This window comes from Podarcis liolepis, assembly GCF_965112155.1.
Source record: "Podarcis liolepis genome assembly, chromosome: 8".
NCBI classification, from domain to species: Eukaryota; Metazoa; Chordata; class Lepidosauria; order Squamata; family Lacertidae; genus Podarcis; species Podarcis liolepis.
In genome coordinates this window covers 86,156,901-86,169,280 of record NC_139560.1, presented here as the reverse complement: position 1 = coordinate 86,169,280, position 12,380 = coordinate 86,156,901, and the positions used below count along the sequence as shown (strand labels likewise).

The 12,380-nt window shown below is 42.9% G+C and overlaps 1 protein-coding gene across 6 annotated transcripts in view; it reads right to left on the bottom strand.

Annotated features, from left to right (window-relative positions):
- Positions 1–1,832: 1,832 nt before the first annotated feature.
- The window catches only part of NRG2 (neuregulin 2), a 137,351-nt gene continuing 126,803 nt past the window's right edge, over positions 1,833–12,380 (bottom strand). For all 6 annotated transcript variants that reach the window (XM_083519313.1, XM_083519312.1, XM_083519314.1 and 3 more), the window contains 5 exons: positions 10,784–10,886; positions 9,131–9,254; positions 7,467–7,594; positions 6,587–6,811; positions 1,833–4,184 (listed from right to left, as the gene is read on the bottom strand). In XM_083519313.1, the coding sequence (XP_083375439.1) occupies positions 3,533–4,184; positions 6,587–6,811; positions 7,467–7,594; positions 9,131–9,254; positions 10,784–10,886 (1,232 nt within the window). In that variant the 3' untranslated portion in view covers positions 1,833–3,532. The remainder of the gene's footprint in view (positions 4,185–6,586; positions 6,812–7,466; positions 7,595–9,130; positions 9,255–10,783; positions 10,887–12,380) is intronic.

Sequence of the window (12,380 nt, the reverse complement as noted above, 5' to 3'; positions counted from 1 at the left end):
ACAAAGCTTTTGTGAAAACTAGACTCTTGGCAGTTATATAAAAAAAATAAGGCAATATGTTAAAGAAATCAGGCAGATGCAGATATGAAATCTGTTTTATTAGGTAGGTGTAATAAAACCTATGTAGAAATGCATGAAAACATTAAAATAACTTTATGGGCTCTTTGGTGAATGAATCTGCATATGATGTTTCACGCAAAGGAAAGCAGAAGTCACATAAAATCTCAATAAATCTAGAATAAACCCCAGTGTACCTCTCCATCTTTTTACAAAATGTCAAAAGGGGAATGGGATACAAAAAATGGCTATTAGGGCTGCACCTGCTGCTAAAGGCTGCACCACTTCCATGCTGTCCAACATTTCACAGATTTAAAAAAAGGCACTTTGTGCTCAGAGCAAGGAAGAGCAGACGCAAACAGACATTTTGCTGCTGGCGTATGCAGCACTAGTAAGCTACTCAAAACAAAACTCAACTTTCAAACGTTTAATTTCATGATGGATCTGGTTGTAGTTATGACAAAATAGCTGCCATTTCAACACACTCAGCAGTTTACTGTCTGGATAGGTATCACCCACTTCTACCCATTAGGTCCCGAGCCTTGTACTCCAACCTGCAAAACGCATGATTTTCAGCACAGCATCATCTGAGGTCAGTGCCGGCTCCTGTGTCTTTTACCCAGTGTGAGCAACAAGGCTCCCTGTTGATGAAACTCAATGGAGCTTCAATACCTTATTGGAGTCTAGACAGAACTGCATTTTATTGCAAAATCAGGATTCAGGGTGTGATTTGAGAATAGATTTTTGTAAGTTTTCTCCTGTTCAAAGGCTGAACCTACACCAGAAAAGGAAATATGGACTTCCTGAGGCTCATGACATCTCAGCTATCCAGACATCAATATACTTACCTGTGTGACGTGGGCATTTGAACAATGACTTTCCATGTTTGAAGGTTGGAGGGAGTAGGGGTACTTATTTTCTTTTGTAGTTTAAGCTTATTATTTGTAAAATATACAAAGTGAGGCTATTCATTTTGCAAAACCCATTTTTTTTAAAAAAGAACTGGCTGAACAAACAATAAAATGGCAGGTGCATTCAAATCCTATTCTATTTTTTTCAGAGGAAATTTGCACAGGATTGCAGCATTAATGCAATTGCAACTTTATGCCAATTTGGGACAAATTATTGGTGTGTCAGAACCAGGAGTGGAGGGGAGATTCAATTTGGAACATGTCGGAAGCCTAAACCCTCAAATTCACACTTTCTGGAACAATATGTGAACTGAAATCCTTTGAAATTTGCACTTATCTGAATTTTGCAATGCAATTCTCCAACCAACTAATTTTTTTTATGATATATTACAGGAAAGTGTACACAGAATTACTATTGTTGTTGTTAACATTAATGTTTTCACTAACAAAATGCATTTTATTAAGGGGAATTGCTTGCAAAAATGTGTACAACAGTCAAAATTGTGTATAAAATGTGTTTATTAGGAGAAATTCTCACTAAAATGAAAATGTGTTTTTTTAAAAAAAAAATTCACACATTCCTGCAAATTGTGGAGAACTGAATTCAGGATTGGAAACATGAAAAACTGAGAGATCTGAAATTGATAGATCCTTCCATCCCTAGTCAGAATTGGCTTTGACAGCCCAGGTCAGAGCAATTTCACTGAAGGAACGGAATGGTGATTAGGCCAGGTCTGCTATTGCAAATCAGAGAACTTTAGTCTAGATCCAATTGAGACCTCCTATAATGGCTCCCAGTCTTTCATTTTCTCTCTCACCACTGACTGTGAAATTGATTTTAGAATCTTGGTAGTCATTTCTTACTTTTATTTATAATATTAAAAAAGTTCAAGTGTTAAACAGTCAAGAGTTCTGACATTCAGACAATCCAGAGCAATTTTTTTGTTTTGTTTTTTACAATCATCTTTATGACAAATTAGCAGCGTTTCTATTGGACCCTGTTGTGGATGAGGAACAAAGGGTTTAAAGTACTTTATTGCTAAAAGTTAAAAGAAATACACTGGCAATTGTATTTTAATCTTCTCAGTCACAGCTTCTCCATGCATCCAATCTACAGTATCTGAAATGCAAAGGACATGCAGAAGTCAAAAGAGAAAAAGAAAAGAGGCAGGCTAGGATGTAAACCGGAGGGCCCCACGAGGAACGGAAAGGAAAGAAGGGATCTCTCTCTGTCATGGGAGTTTTCTTGCCAGCTGTACAAAGAAGTTGTCCCAGAGCTGCTAGTGACACGATGGGATGCCGTGCGGCTTGCTAAAATATATAGATAGATAGATATTTTTAAGAAAGTCATTATGAAACGCTAGAACGTTACAATAACAACTGTCTTTACAAAACAGGGCACACTGATAGTGGCATTTATTGTGTTTCTTTCTGGGGGGTGGGGGGGATGTAGCGGCAAGAGCCAGCATGCTGGTGACGCTACTTGTGACAAGGAGGAGGAGGAGACAGCTAGTGCTCGGGCAATGAACTTCAAGAGATTCTTAGCTTTTAAAATAGGTGTGCACACATCATCAACAGCCCCTTCCTCGTTTGTTTTATGACCAAGCTAGCATCAGAATCTGGGCTGCACCTTTTTGGCTCTGAAGAACAGGCAGCAGATGGTCAGAGTCACCGATGAAGAGCTAGCGCTTGTGCTCAGTAGCAGGGCTGAAGCAGATCTCAGAATCAGCATTTCTTGAAGTAGTCCTATTTAACCACACTGCTTTGAAGTATTTAATTTGTTTGATTATCTGGTTTCCCCTTGCTCATGGATCTGTTTAGACTAAGTGATATATTGTAAGGGCTGTTGCTACTGTGTGCTTTATTCACTTCCTACTTATCTTGTATTAAAAAACGTAATTACCAGTACATATTATTTCCCCTGAAAGGGAAAGGGACTTATGGAAACATTGACACATATGGTGTGTGTGTGTGTGTGTGTGTGTGTGTGTGTGCGCGCGCGCGCGTGTATGTGTGTGTGTGAGAGAGAGAGAGAGCACAAAAGAGAAAGTGTATGTGTGCGCAACACTTTAAAAGCACTAGATTACCAACATCCAGATATCAAGCAATTTAAAAGGGTGTTTGTGTTCAAATGGAAAAGTGCTTATTAAAATATTCCATAACAAGTTGTCCTAAACATAAAGCTTATGATCTCAAGAATGCTTAAACGTAATTTTCATTGTGGACTCTGGCATTAGCGTACAGCAAAAGGCACCACGAATTTTGTTTTTTTTAATGATTTGTAAGTAGTCAAAAATTGGCCCATCTCTTTAATTTTTTTTTGTTGATTTCTTCTTTTCTCAGAAGCTGTAAATCAAGATGTTACGTATAAATAGAGATTCCTTATAAAAAGGTCTTTGCCATTAGCTATTATAAGACATCATTGCTAAAATGAAAATAAAACATTTCATATTTTTTTCTTTTTTATATATAAAATAAAAATTTGTCTTTTCTGTTATTCCTCCCCGCTTCCCCAGTCCTGGTGTGTTCATGGGAGTGGGCATGAGGGAGAGTCGGAGTGGCCTCTAAGGTGGTGCTGAATCTTGGCGGGATCTGCTGTTATGTGTCACTTGGTTCCCTCCCTGCGTGTTGCATCTGTCGAAGGAATAGTAAGTCCTGCTATCGGCCAGGCGATAGAGAGGGGGTGAATCGGGGTCCATTGCCTCCGTGTTTCTCATACTTAGGAAAGGCGTGCTCTCGGCCACCAGCTCCTCATCAGATTCACTGTACGAGGCGCTGCTCACTGAAAAGGAGTCTCTCAGCATTTTGCCCCTGTGTGACAGGTGCCCATTCAGTTTCGATTTTCTCCACCGCCTGTTGTTGCTGCCCGCTCTCTTTGGCTGATCTAGCACAGAGATGTACTCGTGTGTCGTCTCATATTCGTCGTCCTCCGTGATGCGGAAGGGGCTGGAGGGCAAGCTCCCCGTGCTCTCGTTCAGGTAGCTCCTTCTTTGGTAGTAACTCTCATACCTTTGCATATCTTGAGAAGGGATCTGGTACCTGCGGAGCAATGGCTGCTCTTCCTCCACCTGGAAGCTAATGGATGCTGCAGGAGGCAGAGAGACTGCATGAGCTGAATTAGGAGAAGTGATCTCAAAGGTGGGCATGTGGGCGGATACGGAGCAATGGAAGTCAACCGGCGACAGGCGTGCTGGGGTGGTCAAGGCAGATACGTACCTGGAAGAAGAAACAACGGCATTGGGATCAAGCCGAAGGGTCACAATGAAGAGCTCCCCCCCCCCTTTAGCACACAACTTTAAATCCAGGCTGAGTTAATGCTTTCTAATAGCCCAACTTGCACAGAAATATTTTTTTCTGTTTGTGTGTTTTGTTTACAATGAGATAGAAAGAGGTGGCAAGGAGACAGTCATCGTCCCGGGGCCTGGGAAGAATTACCACACCCACAGGAGCAAGGTGGGAATTGTCATGGGGTTCAGAACAATAAGGGGTGCATTTTTTCAGTTAGAGGCTCAGACCTTAACTTAGGAGCACAGATAAAACCCACAGGAAACAAATGGGATCACTTCTTTACATGTGAAAAGAACAATTATGAGCAAAACAGTTCAGTGAATTTTAAATTTTACAGTGGGAGGCAGATTAAGGTTGAAAACCTAACCCCACTTGTGTATGCAAGGTAAAATCCAAAGTCAAGGTGAACAAGCAACAAGTAACAATCGTATAATTCAGTGGTTTTTTCCCTGAGGGGACACAGGGGTATGCATACCCCTAAACATTTTGTGAATCTTTGTACTTTTGTCCATTTATTGTATTTATTTCCCCCAATTTGAACTATAAAATGGTGGTTTTCTTGAGTTAAAATGAGAGTACTCCTAAACATGTATCTGAAACAATGCAAGATGACCCTCCTAACAAGGAACATTTCAAAATCATGAGGACAAAACACTACATAACAAGCTCTGGGGGGAAATGATAGTAAAATTATGTTATTTATTTCCTCGAAGCATCTGCTGCCGCCTATTGTCGGAGATCAGACCCTTGCGATAACTTTTCCCAAGCAACTTGTACTTATGCTCAGACCAAGAAAATCAACCATTTCTACTTTCTCAGGTGAATTGTGTTATTCTGCTGACCACTCTCTGGTGCATTTAAAGCCCGAACATGCCTCTCTCCTCTACTTAAATGTCCTTCCTATTATCGTAGCCTCTTTATCCCATGGGGTGGGTTGCTATGCATGTTTATTGAAAGTACAGTAGGTTCTCTAGGTTTTACTCAAGTGTGCACATCACTGCAGTTTAATCCTCAACATTGTTTCTGTCGGATGTGGATTAACCACAACGTAGTTCGTTACAGCAGTATGTTCTCTAGCATTTTCGAGGACACAGCTGAAGAAAGTAATGGTGCCTGGCTGTTGCTGTCATTTGAAGAAGAAGAAGAAGAGTTTGGATTTGATATCCCGCCTTTCACTCCCTTTAAGGAGTCTCAAAGCGGCTCACATTCTTCTTTCCCTTCCTCCCTCACAACAAACACTCTGTGAGGTGAGTGGGGCTGAGAGACTTCAGAGAAGTGGGACTAGCCCAAGGTCACCCAGCAGCTGCATGTGGAGGAGCAGGGAAGCGAACCCGGTTCCCCAGATTACGAGACTACCGCTCTTAACCACTACACCACATTGGCTCACACTGTTCAGTTTCCAGTTCTGTGTGAGCCTAAGATGGAAGTCGCATGGCAGCACTGGAGGAAATGGGAAAGAGATCAGTGAGGAAGATTTGTTAAGAGTCAAAGAACTAAGCACATGGCAAGCTCCTGGCTTGGGGCAAGCTTTGATCACAGTGGTGCTTTACAGCATGCAAACCACTCCACCTAGATTATATTGTTGTGATTCTGCAACAGCAGCAGACCTGCAGAGCAAGTCAGTGCTGTTTCCCCCAGGTTGCATATGGTGAGGCTGGAACAGATTACAGCTATCAAGTGGATTTATGGCAAATTTTAACCCTGGGCCTCCTAATCCAGACTCTTGGGGCTCATTCACATTTACCTTTTGCGCCACACTTTCTAGGCACAGGTCTTCACTTTCCCGGTCTATGTCCAAGTGTAGTTGTCCTTGTCATCCCACTGCTTTTCCCAGGAAAACCTGCTCTTTATTGCTGAATCAGAGCAAATGGCAATTCAAGTTTTCCGCAGAATGCCATTTACTCCAATTCAGCATTAAGAAGCAAGGTTTTTGCAGGGAAAGCAGTGGGGCAAACAAACAAAACTGTCGGACACAGACCTGGAAAGCCCAGACCTAGAAATGCAGAGCAAAAGTAAGTGTGGACGAGCCCTTAGCCATTATGCCACATGGCCTTTTAGTGTGTGTGTGTGTGTGTGTGTGTGTGTGTGTGTGTGTGTGTGTGTGTTGCAAAACAAAAACAGAAAAACCCTTTAACTCAGCTTATTCATCTTGACTCTGGAATTGATGCTCAAAGCTCTCACCATCCCCCTCCTTCTCGCTCACTGTTTCATGAGGGAGACTGGACATTGTGTGAGGGGGGACTTTTCTCTGCTTTTCAGGTCTGTGAAACACCATCCATACTGACAAGCAAGTGGGAACAGCAAGCGAGAATAACAGCAGAAAACGAGACCTCTCACTATGTGGCGAGTCTCGAAGGGAATCCACGGAGTCTCTGTATTGCATCATGGGCCTCCTTTGCTCCTCGCTGGCATAGGCAGCCTCCCTCCGAGCGCGAGCCTCCACGCAGGCAGGGCTGTTGCATTTGCTGGTCCCCACTGAAGACAGCAGAATCCCAGACTGACAGTCCGAAGACAGGCTTTCTGTCTGCTCCAAGCTCCAAGTGTGGCTTCCATGTCTGCGGATCAAACAGAGCAAGTGACTTTGGATCCCTCCCAGCAGCCTCATACTGCATGGATCCACACAAATTACTTAGCAGGCTTGACTTGTGAGAGAATAAAATGGTCTAACCCCAGGTATGCAGCTCTAAGCTTCTTGGAGAAAGAGGATGGGCTAGAAAGGAGGCTGGTAATGAATGCAGCCGCAGCTGTTCCCTGTGTTTCTACTTATACCTGGGCATGCAGGGGTTAAGAGCACAGAGTTCCATGTGGAGCATTTTCTTTGGGACCCATCTCACCCCTTTCACCACTCCTTCTTACTGCTCAAACCCACTCAGAGCTGGACAGAAACACTCAAAGGGGCACAACTGATTTTGAGAGAGAGAGCCAGGCTGCTCACCCCTTTCTTTCTTCCTTCCTGACTGACTCTAGAAAGATAAGAGGACCCTGCTAGCATGAGGGAGGTGAGATCTGAAAGCAAAATGTCAGAGGCACAAGCAAAAGTCAATTACTGAAACTAAACTGTTGCAAATGAGGCCACAGGCCCGCAAGGAACATTTCCATCATGCCATTAACTGAAGGGCTTTTCTGCACTCCCAGATGTCTGCAGATGCACAGATCACTATGCAGGTAAGTTGAGGCAAAACTGAGTTTTGAAGCTGGGGTGTGAAGTACCTTTGCCTTGAATTCGGAGTCCCTGTGGAGCACGGGTGGGATGGTGAGCAGGAATGGCTCCCTGAAAAAGTGGTCTCCGTTTCCCTTCGTATGACATGCTCAGTAGCAGGAACGTTTTTCGACATATACTGGGCGGAAAGTCACAAATTATCTGTCATCAATTTTAAGCTGAAAACATTGTTTTATTTATAGGCTTGTTATAAACCATACTACATTATGCTTCCATTTACAGAGGGTAAGAATTAGGCCAGCCAATTCAGACCGCCCTAAATATGCTTGACTTTTGTTCTTCAATTTCAGAACCTCCAAAACAATTAGCCTGCCTGGAAGTGCTGCTTATGATTGCTTTTAAAAGCTTATGACCTTGTGATGCTAATCTCTGGGCTGGCATCTCCCCAGCAGCAAAGCACAGAACACGAAAGATGCAGAGCAACACATACCACCGGAGGAGACAACCTGCATATAACAGCAATAGTTGCATCACCCGAGCAGAAAAACAATCTCTTTAGAGACGTTTAAGTCTTGCCAAAATACTAAGCCAGTGAGGAATGAAACCCCTTTCCACACACCAAATAGCACCAGCTGAAATGCTCATCTCAGACTACCCAAATGAAGCTAACACTTATTATCATGTTTAATTCCTACCCAGCCTTTAAGCCCAGGACAGGGCTGCATATGACAAAATGCAGTAAGATTAACTTGCAATCTTTAAAAGAAACAACTATAATAGCAAACCGGAATCCTCCAATTAATTGAGCCGAAGGGTGGGGGCTGCTTCATGACGAAGGCCCTCCCCCGTTATCCTTACTGGAAGGCATTGCAAGGCAGCGGTGGGGGCAGCCGGAAGCCACACCGTGGCTGTCAAAGTGGGCAGCACAAAGGATGGAAGGATCTGCAAATTTCAGTGATCTCCGTATCTCATTTTTCCAATCTTAAATTCAGTTCTCCACATTTCCACAGCAATGAAAATTATTCGGCATTTTTGGGTGAGTTTCTCCAAACCGACTTTTAAAAATGCGGTTTTACATAATGCGCACACTTTTGCAAGCGCTTTGTCCTAATACGATGCATTTTTATGTTATTTCCACTAACAGACTCCTTTTTAATGCAAACCTTACTGTGAATATATGCATATTTGTAAACACTGTTTGATTGGAGACATACATCACAACACTCAGTTAATTGCCAATTTTGAAGGAAGGTTCTGTGTTTTGGTTCTCAGATTGTTCTAGAAAGTGTGAATTTGATGGATCCGCCTCTAAATGCAATGAAAGTTCTCCCCCATCCCTGGGAAAGACACCAGGTGTGTTCGTAGAGGTATGAGGAGGTCGGTGAAATAAGTTTTAAGAAAATAAGGTTTTGAAATTATACTTGTTCTTTTTCGTTTGTGTTTGTGTGTATTGTTTTGTCTGATATAATTTGTAAAATTTCAATAAATATTTTTTTTAAAAAAAATAAGCTACTACATGAACTGCCTCTGGAAAAGCCAAGGGAGGGAAAAGAGGGAGAAAGTGAAGAAGGGAAATAGAAATAGAATGGGGGGGGGGAGCAGCAGCAGGAGGAAATGACCATTTCCCTCTCTGTCCTTGATCTATCCCCTCCCCCCATTGCCATTTCAGAGGTTCCCACACCCTGATTTTTTTTTAAAAAAAAACGCTACTTACATCAGCCATCTGAATTTCCTCAGGGTCCAGCCGGGGGTGACTAGGGCCATTTGCAAGGTTTCTGTTCTGATGGGCTGGACACATATTTTGCCGCAAATGGTTATGCATTTGATTTCTCTGTTTTCTAAAGAGTTAAACAGATTAATACATTTTACTGATGCTTGCACTCATCCTGAAAAGATATTCAGTTACGAATGGGGGAATAAAATGACGAAATGTTCTTTGAGGATTGGAAACCTTTTGTAGAATATCAAAAGGACTATTGTAATTGCATGAAAATGCCAGTAGGATTTGAAATATGAGCAACAGTAGAAAGACATTAATGCCAGTAACTTAGGATGTATATATGGAGTGTCATAAGTTAAACGATACAGCATTAAAAGATAAACATAGAACATCATGGTAGGAGAGATGGGAAGTCAATGGAAAAATTAAACGTATTGTTGATGGCAAAGTATGTAAACCTTTGAAAATGAAATCAACATTAAAAATAAATAAATAGGGAAATACAAAGCTTGACAATGGTCAGCTCTTTTTACTGCATCCTCGTGCCAAGGAAGGCAGGGTCCCCCTTTGGACAAAAGGATGGAATGAGAGAATTTTGGCTTGTGTTCAATCTTTGCAGTTTGCACATGGGAACTTTATCAGGTTAGATAAGACACTGGAGATGCATGAAGAGAACAGTAGTACAATTACTTCAGCTGGGAATTGTTCTTAGCACTACTCTCCTGCCTTGTTGTTCTCGTTAGACTAAGGCATGGTTTTCAGTGTGTGCATTGATGTATTGAGAGAGGGAGCCTATTGGCTTACATATGGTTTCAATGTCAGTCTGTGGGGTTTTTTGTTTGGTTGTAAATGACTTTGGGTTGCCTTGAGCGAGATAAAGCAGCTGAAAAAATAGTAATAATTAGTAAATTAATAATAATAATAATAATAATAATAATAATAATAATAATAATAATATCTACACTTCAGTAAACTTTCACTATTACTGTTCTGGTTTGCACCACTTTATCAGTTTTTGTGTTTTGTTTTCTTTAAAGATTTTCTAATTCACACTTCAACAGCTTTTTGCCTATATTTCTAAAATTGTGAACAATGTAAATTACCATGGGCTCCTGAGGGTATCAGGTAGCAGCACTGGTGTTGATCCCTGAGGAATGGAAGTGGGGCAAGGTGGCCATGAGGTGGGGAGAGCTCCCAGAGGGTGGAAGCATTCACCCACTTGTGGGACCAACAAGAACCCAGAGCTCCCATGACCTCACTTCTGCCTCACTCGGCCCCATGCCTTTCCTGGCGAGTGGACACTGCTCTAGCCTCCTCCCATGTAGCTATGCTGCAGGGTGACACTAGCAGCTGTCCGTCTGAAGGCACTCTGGAACTGCATGTTACATCAGTTGCTGAAAACAGTAGACCCACTCCCTTCCTTTTCCTCCCTAAAGCTTAGTAAGGTTGCATATAGGTGTAAATAAAACCCTATGTGTCCAGTGAAACTGACCCTTGGGTAAGTGCTGGAATCCCTGCAGTGACGCCACTCAGAGCTCAGGTTACACACAACAGTATTTTAGGCTGGTAACAATTGGAACTTTAAGAACGGCATAAACTGCCCATGCATTATAAAAGCTCTCTTCACTATTAAGAAATGTCACTCACTTGGTTTTACAGTAGGCTACCACACACACTATTCCCACAACAAGCAATGCAACACAAATCCCAGTTATGGTCAGAACTCTCTTCTGATATAGCTCCTCAGCTTCTGCAAATGACATAAAAACAATGAGCAGTTAAAAACATATCAGTTTAAAAATGTGAATTCTGAATATACCAACCCTCTCACTAGGAGATTGGAACCCAATGGGCTCTTTTCCTGATTTATACACTAAAATCTGTACTCCTAACCCAACATTAGGTGTAGATATTCTACTTCTCTCCAAACCTTTGCTTTTACTATTTCCTGTCTATGTGAATCAAATCCAATAAAAAACAATTCACACTGGGTTCCTTTTTCTTTCCAAGACATCTCTTCCATGTTTTCTAATAATCCCACAAACCTACGGTACTTCATTTTTGAACAACTATTTGTAGAATACCCAATGTATGACAGCATTCAAGCAAGAACATGGCAGTTCTTCCATCTCACAGAGGTCTCATGTGTCCTACTTTACAGAGAGCGGTCTTGCATTTGAAGAACCTCTCTATTTGAAGGGCTATCTGGTCCAAGTCTGGTTTAAAGATAAACAACCCTGAGAAGAGAAAGGAGGGGCCTTGAAGTTGCCCATCAATGCTTAGCACCTGAACAGCGCAGTAAGCCGGCATTCAGATCACACGGTCATCCTTCCCCACTGATGAAATGTATTGCAGTTGTTTAAATTATGTAATTATGTCTACATAAAATAATAAATATAACACATAAAACAATATGCACATTGTATATATATTGATCTACTTTGTTTCTTTTCTCTTTTTTGGCACTATGTCAGTGGTGTCTTTTCATACTCACAAATGTCCTTCAATACTGCAGAAAATTCATGTTGACCCACAGTGGAAACACTTGCTGAGTTTCATTTTTTGTTGGTAAAGTGGCCAAAGGAAATATATATCTACATACACTTCGCTCTGAGCCCCGTATTATAGTCCATCATCTCTTAACTCTGGTAGCATTTAGAACAGTGTTTCCCAACCGGTGTTCCGCGGCACACTAGTGTGCCGTGAGACACCGGCTGGTGTGCCGTGGGAGGGAGGCGGGCGAGTCGGGCGGCGAGAGGCGGCGGCGGCGGCGAGGATCCGCGTCGAGCCGGGGGCGGCTCCGCGGTGCTGGTGCCGAGCGGCGGGGCAGCGCGCGCAAAAGGGAGGAGCGCGAGACAGCGGAGGAGGAGGAGGCCGGCATGTCCGGGCAGCAGCAGCAACAGCAGCAGCAGCAACTCCCGGCGACGGCTCCTCCTCCGCCCGCTATCGCCGCCACCACCACAACAGCCGCCGCCGCCTCAGCTGCCGCCGTCCCTCAATCCCTCGCTCTGCTGCCTCCTCCCACCCCGGCAAGGGGAAGGGAAAAAACTTTCACTTTTGTGCGTCCCTCCCGGCGTGACGCTGCGCGCTGACGTCACGGGGCGGGGCTTTAATGGTGGTGTGCCGCGAGATTTTTTCCCGGTAAACAGGTGTGCCGTTGCCCAAAAACGTTTGGGAAACACTGATTTAGAAGTCACAGAACACACACAACTAACCAGAAGACAGTGGAAGAGAAACTGAACCA